Source organism: Schistocerca cancellata, chromosome 3, assembly GCF_023864275.1.
Source record: "Schistocerca cancellata isolate TAMUIC-IGC-003103 chromosome 3, iqSchCanc2.1, whole genome shotgun sequence".
In the NCBI taxonomy this organism is placed as follows: Eukaryota; Metazoa; Arthropoda; class Insecta; order Orthoptera; family Acrididae; genus Schistocerca; species Schistocerca cancellata.
Window position 1 is genome coordinate 561451541 of NC_064628.1, and position 15427 is coordinate 561466967.

The window sequence follows — 15427 nt, forward strand, 5'->3', positions numbered from 1 at the left end:
TGTAAGATGAAAACACAGCCAGATAGTTTTTTTTAAACCAACATCGGTAAATTGTAGTAAGGAGAAGTTAGGAAAGAGCTGCTTCCGAGACGGCGAGGTTAGCAGAGCTGTGCTGGCCGCCGCCCCCTGACGAACACTGACAAGGTAATGAACGCACGCGATGATGCATTTTTGAGCTCATAAGGCTTCACTCAGAACTGCAGAAGTCTCATCTGTTACATCCCCTTCTTACGTAATACTAGTATCGATCGTCAATTGAAGCTCATGGTATTCAAATTTGCTACGTAAGTTAAAATCTGAAACCCAATGATTTTTCTGTTATATAATTATTGAGAAGCCACATCAGCCACTGTAATTTACGACAAGTTAGATAAGTAATTAAAAATAATTGAGCATCACTGTAGACCATTTTGAGAGTTTTCTCTTTTGTGAAACTTAATTTAAACCTAGATTATAGATGTGATATGGCATAGGTCATCCTTCGATCCATTGTTACGGTCCGGCCCACAGTTATAATCTGCCAGGAAGTTTCATATTAGCGCACACTCCGCTGCAGAGTGAACATCTCATTCTGGAAACATCCTCCAGGCTGTGGCTAAGCCATGTCTCCGCAATATCCTTTCTTTGAGGAGTGCTAGTTCTGCAAGGTTCGCAGGAGAGCTTCAGTGAAGTTTGGAAGGTAGGAGGCGAGGTACTGGCAGAAGTAAAGCTGTGAGGACGGGGCGTGAGTCGTGCTTGGGTAGTTCAGTTGATAGAGCACTTGCCCGCGAAAGGCATAGGTCCCGAGTTCGAGTCTCGGTCCGGAACACAGTTTTAATCTGTCAGGAAGTTTCAACGTAATAATAATCATATACTGCCCTCTGAGGGCCAGTGGTAGTTAGAGCGGTAACGGCAGGTAGCCATCTTTCTGACGTGACTTGTCTTCAGCCGGACTTTGCTTTCCAAAGCTTAGTCTTTTAGCAGCCAGGCCACTGTTATGAGGCTCCTTCCTTGGGTTGTAGTTACAAGGTGAGTGATGCGCAACACAGTGGCCTATCCCTCTTAGCCTCTCCTCACCTGCAGAGACCACACTGGAGGCTAAGGTAGGGGGCGATTACCAACCCTCCCTCGTGTTATACCCTTTCTAGTTGGGGACTGTCAGACAGATATCAGAGGAATAGGTCCTCTTGCTGGGGGTGCCAAACCAGCTACCCCAGCGCCTATGCAGCCAATAGATCCTGCTGAGGATCCTGTACGAGACGCAGCACACAAATGCCCTGAATACGCCCACAGCTTCACCACCAAGTCCGGCTTGGGGGTCTACCACCGCCGACAACACTAGGTGGCTGCCAACGTGGCCATCAACATGGATGATAAACTCGTGATGTGGACCAAGAAGGAGGGCCTCTCGCTCGCGCAGGCAGAGGCCGAGTTCTTCTATGGGAGGGACTGCAGGTTCTTCTTCACCAACAAGGAGCTCCCTTGCACCTTTCCCGACAGGTTTGACGCCATCAAAGGACTGAGATTTAAGTCTGTACACCACCAGTGCGTGCAGTTTCTGGCCATCCTGCAGGAGAGAGACGAGGAGGGACAGGCGTCCAGTCTAGGGCCAGCTAGGTCGCCGCATCATCGGTTTGGGGCTGGGGATACAGCCCGCCACCGTCTTGGGCATGCTCCCAAATGCCCTCACCTCTGTCGGCTCCATGGAGGGGGAGATTCACAGGTTCACGCCACGTCCCCCACCTAAATGGCAGCAGCCGCCTCAGCGTTGGAGGAAGTGGCGCCGGTGGGAGTTCGCACGTACCCAGGAGGCCCTCCAGCAGTCCTGCACATGTGCCATGTGGGGTCTCCTGCATGGCAGCCTGCTGCAACCACCACCTGACATACCTGCTGTGCACGATTTCTGGGCTGGCCTCTTTCAACAGCAGCCACTGTTAACCGCTGGCGCCATTGGTGACCACCTCTTGCTGCACTCGCAGCCTGTTGACTTCAAGTGCCTGTGGAGGCCGGTCACAGCAGAAGAGGTCACCGCTTCCCTGCTGCCCAGGAGCTCTGCGCCAAGCTTGGACGGCCTAACTCCTGCCGAGCTGCGCCGCCCGCCAAGCAATATGGTGGTTAAGATAATGAATCTCATCCTTCTTGCACGAGCACTCCCTCACCCCCTCCTCCATGCCTGGAACACCTTACTCCCCAAAACGGTTGCACCACTGACTTTTATCCCATTACTGTATGCTGAGTACTTCCATAATGGTCTAGCCTCACGCCTGATGCGTCTGTGTGCTGTAGATGTACATCAGTGGACCTTCATCCTTCGGGGTGGAACGCTGGAAAACACGTTCATCTTGGACTAGGCTCTCATCGACGCAGTCCGCTCCTGCCATTCTGTCTTTGTTGTGTATCTCGACGTATCTAAGGTGTTCGACTTGCTAGACCATGCTACCCTACGCACCGTTCTGAAATCGCATGGGCTCCCGAGCGAATTTGCCGACAATGTTGAAAGCTACAGAGGTAGCATGAGGGTGATAACGGATGGCGGCGGCGTGAGCGTGGCCGTGCAGCAGTCAAAGGGCATCCGTCAAGGGGCGTCCGTCAAGGGGACCCTCTCTCTACCCTCCCTTTCAACAAGGCCATGACATAATGCTTAACACCCTGCCTTCCCCCACAGGATTCCGGATTTTAGGTCGCAGAGTCAATGATGCGGTCCTCACTGATGATGTCCAGCTGTCTGCATCGACGAAGAGGAGCCTGCAATTCCTCATAGGTGGAGCCATGGCACCCCTCGCCCATTTGGGGCTGCATATCAACTTGTGGAAGTGTTTCGTCCCTGCCTTAGTGGCCTCTGGCCGCGAGAAGAAGGTGAAGGTAGATGATTCCATCACCTTCACAGCTGGCAACGCCACCATGCCGGCCCTACGCATGGGTGAGACCTTCCGCTACCTGGGGCTGCAGCTCTCCTCTTCTGGTTGGTGCTTGTTCCACCATCGCCGCCATCGTCACCCGGGCACGCCTGAAGCCGCGACAGCACCTCCTTGCCCTCGTCCACGTGCTGCTGCCGGGCCTGTATCATGGGCTGGCTCTCAGTCGCACCTGGATAAGTGCCTTCAACGCCGCGGACACCGCGAGGCGTGCAGACGTCAGGAGATGGTTCCGCCTCCCAGAGGACACACCCTTGGACTGCATTCACTCTCCTGTAGCCCCCGGGGGCCTTGGCATTCCATCACCCCACTGGATGAGCCTAGCCCCACGGCGGGCCCGACTCCTGACGCTGCAGAGGATGGTGCCAGCTGCAGACGATGCAGGCCTGCGCGAGGTGCAGTTTGACGTCGCGGCAATCGAGCGGCACTTGATGTGGGAAGACCATCTCCTCACGACCTCAGAGCAATTCGAGGACTTGTGGGCGGCCCGTCTACACGTCGCCTTCGATGGTGCGACCCTCTCCGAGTGCACCGACATCCGGGGTACCAGGAGTGGGTCGCCTATAGCCGTGTCTCCTCTCCGGGCGCAGCTTCATCAATGCCATCCGCGCCTGCATCAACGCCTTGCACTCCAAGGCGCGGCGTAGACGCCGGCTCGCGGCTGACAACCGATGCCGTGCGGACGGCAGAGCCGACGATACCGTCAACCACGTCATCCAGGATTGCGGACATTGTCGTGTAATGTCACGACTCTGTTGTGAAGTACGTCGCGTGAGGACTCGTGCAAAGGGGCTTCGACGTCTCGGTGGAGCCCCGTCTTCGAACACCGGAAGGACTCCGAAAGCTTCACATCGTTGTGATCAAAGACGCCCAGGCCTGCATAGTAGACGCCCAAAAGTACAACACGCCGTCCATCAGGCGTGCCGCCCTCGACCTGCGTCCCGGCGTTCAGAGTGTCACCTATTCATCGGCGACCTCCAGTTAGAGAGGAACACAGTCCGCGATCAGCCTCATGACGCTGGGCTTTAAGGCGCGCGAGTTCTCCATCATCTCATCTTACGTCGTGCTGCGCATCGTTCAGGATTTGTGAGAGTATGACGGCACAGCGTCCGATGCCCAGGGCTGGTGTTGGGTAGGGTGCTGGTCTCTCTCTTCCTGACTCCTGGGGTCTGTCACAGGAGCAATACTGTCTTTGTCCTAACGTCGAGTCATTCTCCAAAAGTATGTAGGAGCATCATAACGACAGATTGCAGAGATTGTTGGCTGCCGTACAGTGACTGCAAAACGACTGGGAGCTAGATCTAAGGACGACGCCATGTCAAGAAGACATTGCACGGTTCCCTGCGAAAGAACTACACTACGAGAGGACCAAAGGATTGTTTGACTGGTCCTGACGGACAGACGAATTATAGCAGGGGCAACCTGGGCAGAGGTTACAAGCAAATTGTCACAACGTAACGTCGGGAAGCTTGGTTGTGATCTGCTGTTGCGTTGCGTCTTTTGGTGCTGACTCTACATCACAGTCAGCCAGATTATAATGGGACACTGATTAGGTTTACGTAGTGCTGAGCGGTGTCTCGTTCCTGTCGATGATATCCGATCGACACAAACGCTTCAGCAGACGATCTGGTTTCCTTCTACACGTCATTTTACTAGTCATCTGCAACTGCCTAGTGTATACTGTTTTTTGAAGCCCTGCGGCGTATTAGTCGTCGAACACTGTTCTTCTTTCTTCACAGTAGCACACTACAGATCAAGAGCGTGAACCGTGGAAACATCTGCATACTGGCCGGCTGTCTTGCTGTGAAGATTCCATCAAAAAGGTTTCGTTCTCTTCCGCGCACTTTTATTCGAACCTCCTTCACGGGCCGCGTGTAGCGGAAGCAAGCGTGCAATTCAGGACGACCTCTACTGTAGCGGTGGCAGTAGCAGTGGCGGCTTGTGGTAGTTAAACCGCTCACAATTATTGAAAATTATCTTTAGTTTTATTTGTTAAAGCCTGCCAAGCGAAAACAGAAATAATAGTGACATTATTGATATCATCAGGTAGCACAGTGATTATTTTACTCACCCCATGGATTTGTGAGAACAATGTCCCCTCTGTAGTCGAATATATAGAAATAAAGTGTCAAGTTAGAGACCTCGACGACTTTCTTTATCATAGCGTCGTTGGGATCAGACCATGCGAAGTCTTCGAAAAACTGAAAGGATAGAAATAAATACGACAAATAAATTGTCTTTGCTGCACAGAAGGAAGATGGAAGGGCAAAATGTGAATAAAAATTAAAAGACTGATTTGAACTAACGTAAGCTACTTGGAATCACTGAGCCGTTACTGATCGAACATAATGTCGTAACAGACGTACTTACTGTAAATATTCGCCCGACTAATTTTCTCTGCCTTGTATATGTTTTACACAAATTTTAAAATGTACCCTTATTGTTTGTCGGAAATGTTTTACTGACAGGTAAAAGTGAGATACGATGGTCTAGCGAAGGCTTATACAATACTAATACATCGACAAATATCTTCTCAGTTGGTATAAATGGCAAAGACATGCGTGGTATTTACAGCGTCCTTAAACACGAAGTGAAAAATATAAAAATAACAAAAGAAATAGATAACAGTATGTTAAAGAAGGCTATGAGAAGAATTGTGGCTAATTGTAAAAATTATTTACTTGTAACGTCGAATAAGAAACGGAGAAACTGAAACTAAAATTAGTGTATACCTACAAAGGCACACATTAATGAAAAACTTTAATGTCAGCAATGACACAGTCCGTTTGGATGAAGGTAACAAAAACTTATAACACGTGACTGGAATGGTTGAATGCTTAACAAAGAATTATGTGTTAAGTGAAACAAAGATGGAGACACGTAGAAAAGTGTTACAGAATTTTATGCAACATTGAGGAAGTGTTACAACAAGAAAGGAAGTTTCATAGACGTAAATTTGACATCGTCAAATATTGTATTTCAGTTGAAATTCATTTAGCTCGAATTTTTTATCACATTCTCGTGTGATGTGACATCAGAAGTAGGAAACTGAAATATACTGATATATGTTGCTTAAGGAACGCCGATAACCTATGCTATCATAATACGTAGAAAGAAAGAACATAAGTAAGAAAGCCTTTGCTATAAGGAATAAAACTTAGGCTGATCATAGTTCAGTCTTCAGGGTTACTTAACGTTGTCTTGTAAGTAATGAAGTTGTGGGAGATGAACACCTTAATACGTAGAAGGTACTGCTGTAGACGTTGTCAACGTTGGGTGTCGAGAAATGAAAAGGTTAACATAGGCCAGCAGTGAGAAAACATTCATTAACGTACGGATATGTCTATGTAGAAAAGAATCAGTGATCTCAGATTAATACCAAACATTTTAGTATTAATTAAAGGTATGTATTCCATAATTAGCAATTTCTTGATAGTGGTAATTGTAGCAGTCCTGGGAACTCTATTAATGGTGCTTTATTCCTAACACGTGTGTCGTGTCATCAGTAAACACTTCCGGGCTAAGTTGCCGTGGTCGATCTGTAGAACTTCTTCTCCCTGACGTTTCGTTCTCAACTACGGAGAACATCTTCCGAGGTGAGTCCACTATGTTTAACGATGACACTAAGGAAACGAAACTACCTTTCGTAAAAGTTCGCAATAGTGAGGTCGGCAACGATACCCGATGCTGTGCATTTCGACAATATCGAAACTAGGAAGGGTTGTAGGTAATTCACAACCATTTCCATAAAGCTAACAAAACTGATGTCCTACCCGAACAGGCAACCATTTGTTGTTGGATATAACTCTTTTTATTAGCCAATGAAAAGCGCAAAATAACGGAAAGTTGTTTACAAAGGATTCCTGTGCAGGTGTATGAGTTCCAAGTCGATTTCAGTGTAGGGAATAGGGATTCTGGCGACTTAGTCAGCTAAGCATGTAGTTACGTAACTTCGTACTTATGAAAACAGTTGGGCAGCGATCAAAAATGGTCCCACAAAAACACACGCACATATTAGACTAGAAGTTGTGCCGTACCATAATGTCAATTCATTATCAGACGTGTTTATTTACGCACAAGGCTTTCGCAACTTTTCAAAGCAATCTTTAGTGATGGCGGCTGGCTTTCTTCAGTCCGAAGCTCGACTTCTGATTAGTTTCAGACAATTTTACGACCAACACTTAGATAACAACCTAATACGTAACAAACATTAAACCTCGAACGAATCTTTGATTCTGCAGGGATATGTAAGCTATAGTTGAATCTCCTGATTTTTTTAAATTGAAAACGCTCAAGCTACAACATTTGGAGCTACTGTAAGTTTCCCTTATCCATAGCAGTACCAACACATTGACCATAAGCTACATTACCACGGTGGGACACGTCATGCCCGCTATGAAGAGATAATGAATTATGAACAGGTTCCAGAGCATGAAAATATCTTTTAGCACATTCTTAGCGATATCAACGCACTTTAATAATGTACACTACCGACCGGCAGGGGGAGGCGAGAGGGGGTGGGAGGCGAAGGTTATTTTAAGCCAACATAAAAATATTTAAAAAGGTAACATTAGTTAAGATTTTGATGTCTAAGTAATGTCTTGAACATAGAATACTCAATATGACTTACACGGAGGAAAGTGACATTTACTACTACGACATACATTTTTGGGTTAAGTTTAACAGACAAAAAATTATGGAATCTGCTAGAAGAATTCATTAAAAATAATAAACCTTTTTTTCAAAATTTTAAAATTTAATGTAAATGACTACATTACAATATTTTCAAAAGGTTGGCACACAGTACCCCCTCCTCCTTGGTGCGGCGAAGGTTAAGCAAAGATGGTTCACGAATGAAAAACGGGATTGTAGATTTTTTCCGTATTGTCATATTTTGAAATTTTTCTATTGTAGGTTGCGGACTATTTTTGTAAAATTCTCAGGTATTTCTCCGGAGTCTGTTGGGAGAGTAGTTTCTAATCTCAGTATGCCATGTGCGGCAAGTTCACTACGTGCACCAAAATCGCGGAAGACCCGTTGTTTTTCGGTCCGAAGACGCCAAACAAATAGCTAAAATTCAATACATGAATGATGTCTTTCCTCACCGATTCAGGATCCAATTTTGCAAAAAAAGTTTCATGCTATATTCCGATACACTCGGCGCAGAGTTTGATGACCAAAATTGTTGTTCGATGGGGGACGAAAACATTAGTAGGTAAGGGGATGGGCTACATTTATCGTGTTTCTCCTTGGGATAGCTAGATCACTTGAAAATTCTGTACACAAGAACCTCAGTACGTTTGTTATATATTTTCCGTATTACCACTGTAGACTGTAAATGCGATTTTTATATCGAACATGTTCCTTTACTTAATACTTTTAATACAGCAATAAATATTTATCATCGGTAGAGGTCTCTGAAAAACTTTTTCATGTTTTTGGAAGAGTCACGGTTGATTAAGAGCTCGCCTTGTTCTTAAATTGTTAAATAGCTAAAAGTAACGCTCTTATAACACTCTTTTATGGTACTCGTACTCCGGAAGGTGCTTATGTATATGACGGTTACAACCTTTTAAGGATAGTCTGTACACTTCTCTCTGATGGGAAGTTCTGTGTGCAGTTACTTAGCTGATCAGGTATTCTTTAAGCTAGTACATCGTTCACTACTACAGGAAGTAACTGTATAGAATGCCCTCCGGAAGTAAAGTCAGATGGCTTCAAATGTTCCCAAATTGTACAAGAGAATTTCGTTGCTGATAGAGACGACCTTTGGTTCACCGAATTACCTTAACTGATGTCACAGGGGGAGCAATTTTTTTCTCTTAATCTATGCAGATTTGCACACGTGGGTTGATTTTCTAATCCGTCATTAATATCGGTCATATCGGACTTCGTACAACTGAAAAGAGGCACTGTGTTAAATTACTCCGCAGAGAAAAAATTTTAGATGATCAGTTTGACCTCAGCTCTGCCATTTTTCGTGCTCCCACTATCATCAACGAGTGATTGAGCAGATGATTTTTATCTACAACTATTGGTCAGGTCAGTAGCAAAATTAGAATTCGTTGGACGATTATCGTATTGGTCTTCTTAGCGAAATTTGGTTGCATTGAGCTTCCGTTTGTCGGCAACGCTTTGACTTTCTTTAAATCCGCATAGAGCAACCACATTGAGTGACCGAACACTTTTATTCACATTGAATAGATAACCACGAAGATAAGGAAGTAGTGTTAGTACTAACTAATTACTCACAGGGATCAGAGTGTCTGGGTCGTCGGCAGAAATGGTGTTGTTGCCGAAGTAGAAGTCTTTCACCTTCCAGGCGGCCTCTGTCTGCTGTTCCACGGTAGGCAGGTGTAAGCTGGCACCTATCACAGCCGCGAAGTCTTTGTTCAAACCGGCTATCAGTTCCGGTCTCCCAAGAAGAATGTATCCTGAAATAAAACTAAAAAGAATCACCTAGAGCAAAGAACTACGATGTGTAGAACGACTCGGACTATAACTACGAAGCAGACTCAACAAACGCCCAGTCTACTGACGAGCACAGTATACATACACTTTACCGAAATGGGCAAGGGTGAAGATAAATCGATTAATATGGGAGAGAGTGTGTTCACACTAATGAATACTGACACTAGACAACATTTACCAACATAGAACCCGTCTCTGATTTATAAACATCTAATAGCAAAATTCAGTAACTTGGAACACGAAACAGACACACATAAAGGACAGAGAAACCAACCTCCGAGACAACTTACACGTTGACACATAATATAGTGTGTCCGTAAGAGCGTGCAAAAATTTAACTTCACGTAAAGAATGTTCCACTGATCAGTTTGAGGTAGGGAACCTGGGATCGGGAAGGCAGCTTAAGGAGATAATACTATGTACTTTTTTCTTTGCGCTAGTTACAGTTAACGGCAAATATCTTAACTGACATAATTAACGTACTGTTTGTATTTCATCTTACAAAATATCTTCAAACTGAAGGCCATCAACCTCAATGCAAGCATGACATCGGGGAACAAGTTTCTGACACCTCCTAACATATATTCCTAATGTGTTTCGAATAATATCACAGGCAGCTAATTTCATATCCGTATCCACTGAATCATGGACCTTGCCGTTGGAGGGGAGATTTGCGTGCCTCAGCGATACAGATAGCCGTAACGTAGGTGCAACCAAAACGGAGGGGCATCTGTTGAGAGGCCAGACAAACGGGTGGCTCCTGAAGAGGGGCAGCAGCCTTTTCAGTAGTTGCAGGGGCAACAGTCTGGATGATTGACTGATCTAGCCTTATAACACTAACCAAAACGGCCTTCTGATGCTGGTACTGAGAACTGCTGAAAACAAGGGGAAACTACAGCTGTCATTTTTCTCGAGTGCATGCAGCTTTACTGTATGGTTAAATGCTGATAACTTCCTCTTGAGCAATATGTTCCGGAGGTAAAATAGTCCACCATTCAGATCTCCGGGTGGAGACTACCCAAGAGGATGTCGTTATCGGGATAAAGAAAACTGGTGTTCTACGGATCGGAGCGTGGACTGTCAGATCCGGCAGGTAGGTTAGAAAGTTTAAAAACTGAAATAGATAGGTTAAAGTTAGATATAGCGGGAATTAGAGAAGTTTGGTGGCAGGAGGAACAAGACTTTTGGTCAGGTGAATACAGAGTTATAAATACAAAATCAAATAGGGGTAATGCAGGAGTAGGTTTAATAATGAATAAAAGAACTTGGAGTGCGGGTAAGTTACTACAAACAGCATAGTGAATGCATTATTGCGGCCAAGATAGACACGAAGCAAACGCCTACTACAGAAGTACAAGTTTACAAGCCAACTAGCTCTGCAGATGACGAAGAAATTGATGAAATGTTGTTATTCTTGTGGTCTTCAGTCCTGAGGCTGGTTTGATGCAGCTCTCCATGCTACTCTAACCTGTGAAAGCTTCTTCATCTCCCCGTACCTACTGCAACCTACATCCTTCAGAATCAGCTTAGTGTATTCATCTCTTGGTCTCCCTCTACGATATTTATCCTCCATGGTGCCCTCCAATACTAAATTGGAGATCCCTTGATGCCTCTGAATATGCCCTACAAAGGGATTCCTACTACTAGTCACGTTGTGTCGCAAATATCTCTTCTCTCAAATTCCATTCAATATCTCCTCATTAGTGATGTGATTTACCCATCTAATTTTCATGATTCTTCTGTAGCATCAGATTTTGAAAACTTCTATCCTCTTCTCGACTAAATTATTTATCGTCCACATTTCACTTCTATATATGGCTACACTCCATACAAGTACTTACAGAAACGACTTCCTGACACTTTAATCTATACTCGACGTTAACGAATTTCTCTTCTTCAGAAACGCTTTCCTTGCCACTGCCAGTCTACATTTTATATCCTCGCTACTTCGACCATCAGCAGTTATTTTGCTCCCTAAATAGCAAAACTCCTTTACTACTTTAAGTGTGTCATTTCCTAATCTAATTCCCTCAGCATCACCCGACTTAATTCGACTGCATTACATTATAATCATTTCGCTTTTGTTGATGTTCATCTTATATCCTCCTTTCAAGACACTGTCCATTCCGTTCAACTGCTCTTCCGAGTCCTTTGCTGCCTCTGACAGAATTACAATGTCATCGGCGAACCCTCAAGTTTTTATTTCTTCTCCATGGATTTTAATGCCTACTCCGGATTTTTCTTCTGTTTCCTTTACTGCTTGCTCAATATACAGATTAAATAACATCGGGGAGAGGCTACAACCCTGACTCACTGCCTTCCTAACCACTGCGTCCCTTTCATGTCCCACAACTCTTATAACTGCCGTCTGGTTTCTGTACAAATTGCAAATAGCCTTTCGCTCGCTGTATTTTACCTCTGACACCTTCAGAATTTGAAAGAGAGCATTCCACTCAACATTGTCAAAAGCTTTCTCTAAGTCTACCAATGCTAGAAACGTAGGTTTGCCTTTCCTTAATCTATCTTCCAAGATACGTCGTAGGGTCAGTATTGCCTCACGTGTTCCAATATTTCTACGGAATTTAAATTGATCTTCCCCGAGGTCGGCTTCTACCAGTTTTTCCATTCTTCTGTAAAGAATTGGCGTCAGTATTTTGCAGCCGTGACTTTTTAAACTAATAGCTTGATAAATTTCACATCTACCAACACCTGTTTTCTTTGGAATTGGAATTATTAAATTCTTCGTGATGTCTGAGGGTATTTCGCCTGTCTCATACATCTTGCTCACCAGGTGGTAGAGCTTTGTCAGGAATGGCCCTCCCAAGGCCGTCAGGAGTTCTAATGGCATTTTGTCTACTCCCGGGGCCTTGTGTTGACTCAGGTCATTCATAGCTCTGTCAAACTCTTCACACAGTATCATATATCCCATTTCATCTTCATCTATATCCTCTTCCATTTCCATAATATAGTTCCTAAGTACATCGCCCTTGTATAGACCCTTTATATACTCGTTCCACCTCTCTGCTTTCCCTTCTTTGCTTAGAACTGGTTTTCCATCTGAGATCGTGATATTCATACAATGGTTCTCTCTTCTCCAAAGGTCTCTTTAATTTTCCTGTAGGCAGTATCTCTCTTGCCCCTAGTGAGATAAGCCACTACATCCTTACAATTGTCCTCTAGACATCCGTGATTAGCCATTTTGCATTTCCTGTCGAACTCATTTTGGAGACGTTTGTAATCCTTTTTGCCTGTTTCATTTACTGCAATTTTATATTTTCTCCTTGCATCAGTTAAATTCAATTTATCTTCGCTTACCCAAGGATTTCTACTAGCCCTCGTCTTTTTACCTACTTGTTCCTGTGCTGCCTTCACTATTTCATCCCTCAGAGCTATCCATTCTTCTTCTACTGTATTTCTTTCCTCCATTCGTGTCAATAGTTCCCTAATGTTCTCCCAGAAACTCTCTACAACCTCTGGCTCTGTCACTTTATCCAGGTCCAATCTCTTTAAAGTCCCACCATTTTGCAGTTCTTCAGTTTTGATATCCAGTTCATAACCAATAGGTTGTGGTCAGACTCGACGTCTGCCCCTGGAAATATCTTGCAATTTAAAACCTGGTTCCTAAATCTATGTCTTACCATTATATAATCTATTTGATACCTTCTAGTATCTCCAGGCTTCCTCCATGTATACAACCTTCTTCTATGATTCTTGAACCAAGATATGCTCTGTGCAAAATAAAGCGATACAGATGGCCATACTGTAGGTGGAACCACAACGGAGAGGTATCTGTTGAGAGGCCAGACAAACGTGTAGTTCCTGAAGAGGGGCAGCAGCCTCTTCAGTAGTTGCTGGGGCAACAGTCTGTATGATTGACTGATCTTGCCTTGTAACACTAACCAAAACGGAATTGCTGTTCTATTACTGCGAAGGGCTGAAAGCAAGGGGAAACTACAGCCGTAATTTTCCGAGGGCATGCAGCTTTACTCTATGGTTAAATGATGATGGCGTCCTCTTGGGTAAAATATTCCGGAAGTAAAATAGTCCCCCATTCGGATCTCCGGGCGGGGACTACTCAGGAGGACGTCGTTATCAGGATAAAGAAAACTGGTGTTCTACGGATCGGAACGTGGAATATCAGATCCCTTAATCTCGCAGGTAGATTGGAAACTTTAAAAAGCGAAATGGATAGGTTAAAGTTAGATATAGCGGAAATTAGTCAAGTTCGGTGTCAGGAGGAACAAGCCTTTTGGTCAGGTGAATACAGGGTTATAAATACAAAATCAAATAGGGGTAATGCTGAGTAGGTTTCATAATGAATAAAAAAAATAGGAGTGCGGGTAAGCTACTACAAACAGCATAGTGAACCCATTATTGTGGCCAAGAGGGACACGAAGCCCACGCCAACTACAGTAGTACAAGTTTATATACCAACTACCTCTGCAGATGATGAAGAAACTGATGAAATGTATGATGAGATAAAAGAAATTATTCAGTTAGTGAAGGGAGACGAAAATTTAATAGTCATTTGTGACTGGAATTCGATAGTAGGAAAAGGGAAAGAAGGAAACATAGTAGGTGAATACGGTTTAGGGGTAAGAAATGAAAGAGGAAGTCGCCTGGTAGAATTTTGCACAGATCATAGCTTAATCATAGGTAACACTTGGTTCAAGAATCATAAAAAAAGGTTGTATACATGGAAGAAGTCTGGAGATACTAGAAGGTATCAGATAGATTATGTAATGGTGAGTCATAGATTTAGGAACCAGGTTTTAAATTGTAAGACGTTTCCAGGGGCAGATGTGGACTCTCACCACAAACTATTGGTTATGAACTGGATATCAAAACTGGAAGAAACTGCAAAATGCTGGGAATTTAAGGAGATGGGACCTGGATAAAGTGACAGAGCCAGAGGTGGTAGAGAGTTTCAGTGAGAGCATTGGGGAACAATTGACACGAATGGAGGAAAGAAATACAGTAAAAGAAGAATGGGTAGCTCTGAGGGATGAAATAGTGAAGGCAGCACAGGATCAAGTAGGTAAAAAGACGAGGGCTAGTAGAAATCCTTGGGTAACAGAAGATATATTGAATATAACTGATGAAAGGAGAAAATATAAAATTACAGTAAATGAAACAGGCAAAAAGGATTACAAACGTCTCCAAAATGAGTTCGACAGGAAATGCAAAATGGCTAAGCAGGGATGGCTAGAGGACAAATATAAGGATGTAGAGGCTTATCTCACTAGGGGCAAGATAGATACTGCCTACAGGAAAATTAAAGAGACCTTTGGAGAAGAGAGAACCACTTGTATGAATATCACGATCTCAGATGGAAAACCAGTTCTAAGCAAAGAAGGGAATGCAGAAAGGTGGATCGAGTATATAAAGGGTCTATACAAGGGCGATGTACTTGGAATCAATATTATGGAAATGGAATAGGATGTAGATGAAGATGAAATAGGAGATATGATACTGTATGAAGAGGTTGACAGAGCTCTGAAAGTTCTGAGTCGACACAAGGCCCCGGGAGTAGATAACATTCCATTAGAACAACTGACGGCCTTGGCAGAGCCAGGTATACAAAATTCTACCACCTGGTGATTAAGATGTATGAGACAGGCGAAATATCCTCAAACATCAAGAAGAATATAATAATTCCAATTCCAAAGAAAACGGGTGTTGATAGTTGTGGAAATTACCAAACTATCAGTTTAATAAGTCACGACTGCAAAATACTAATGCGAATTCTTCACAGACGATGTTATTCAATCAGTATATTGAGCAAGCAGTAAAGGAAACAGAAGAAAAATTCGGAGTAGGCATTAAAAACCATGGAGAAGAAATAAAAACTTGGAGGTTCGCCGATGACATTTTAATTCTGTCAAAGGCAGCAAAGGACTTGGAAGAGCAGTTGAACGGAATGGACAGTGTCTTGAAAGGAGGATATAAGATGAACATCAACAAAAGCGATATGATTATAAAGGAATGCAGTCGAATTAAGTCGGGTGATGCTGAGGGAGTTAGATAAGGAAATGAGACACTTAACGTAGTAAAGGAGTTTT

The 15427-nt window shown here is 44.0% G+C and overlaps 1 protein-coding gene across 4 annotated transcripts in view; it reads right to left on the reverse strand.

Annotated features, from left to right (window-relative positions):
• The window catches only part of LOC126175411 (cholinesterase-like), a 411608-nt gene that overhangs the window by 19805 nt on the left and 376376 nt on the right, over window positions 1–15427 (reverse strand). For all 4 annotated transcript variants that reach the window (XM_049922209.1, XM_049922208.1, XM_049922206.1 and 1 more), the window contains 2 exons: window positions 9147–9328; window positions 4966–5095 (listed from right to left, as the gene is read on the reverse strand). In XM_049922209.1, coding sequence (XP_049778166.1) covers window positions 4966–5095; window positions 9147–9328 — 312 coding nt within the window. The remainder of the gene's footprint in view (window positions 1–4965; window positions 5096–9146; window positions 9329–15427) is intronic.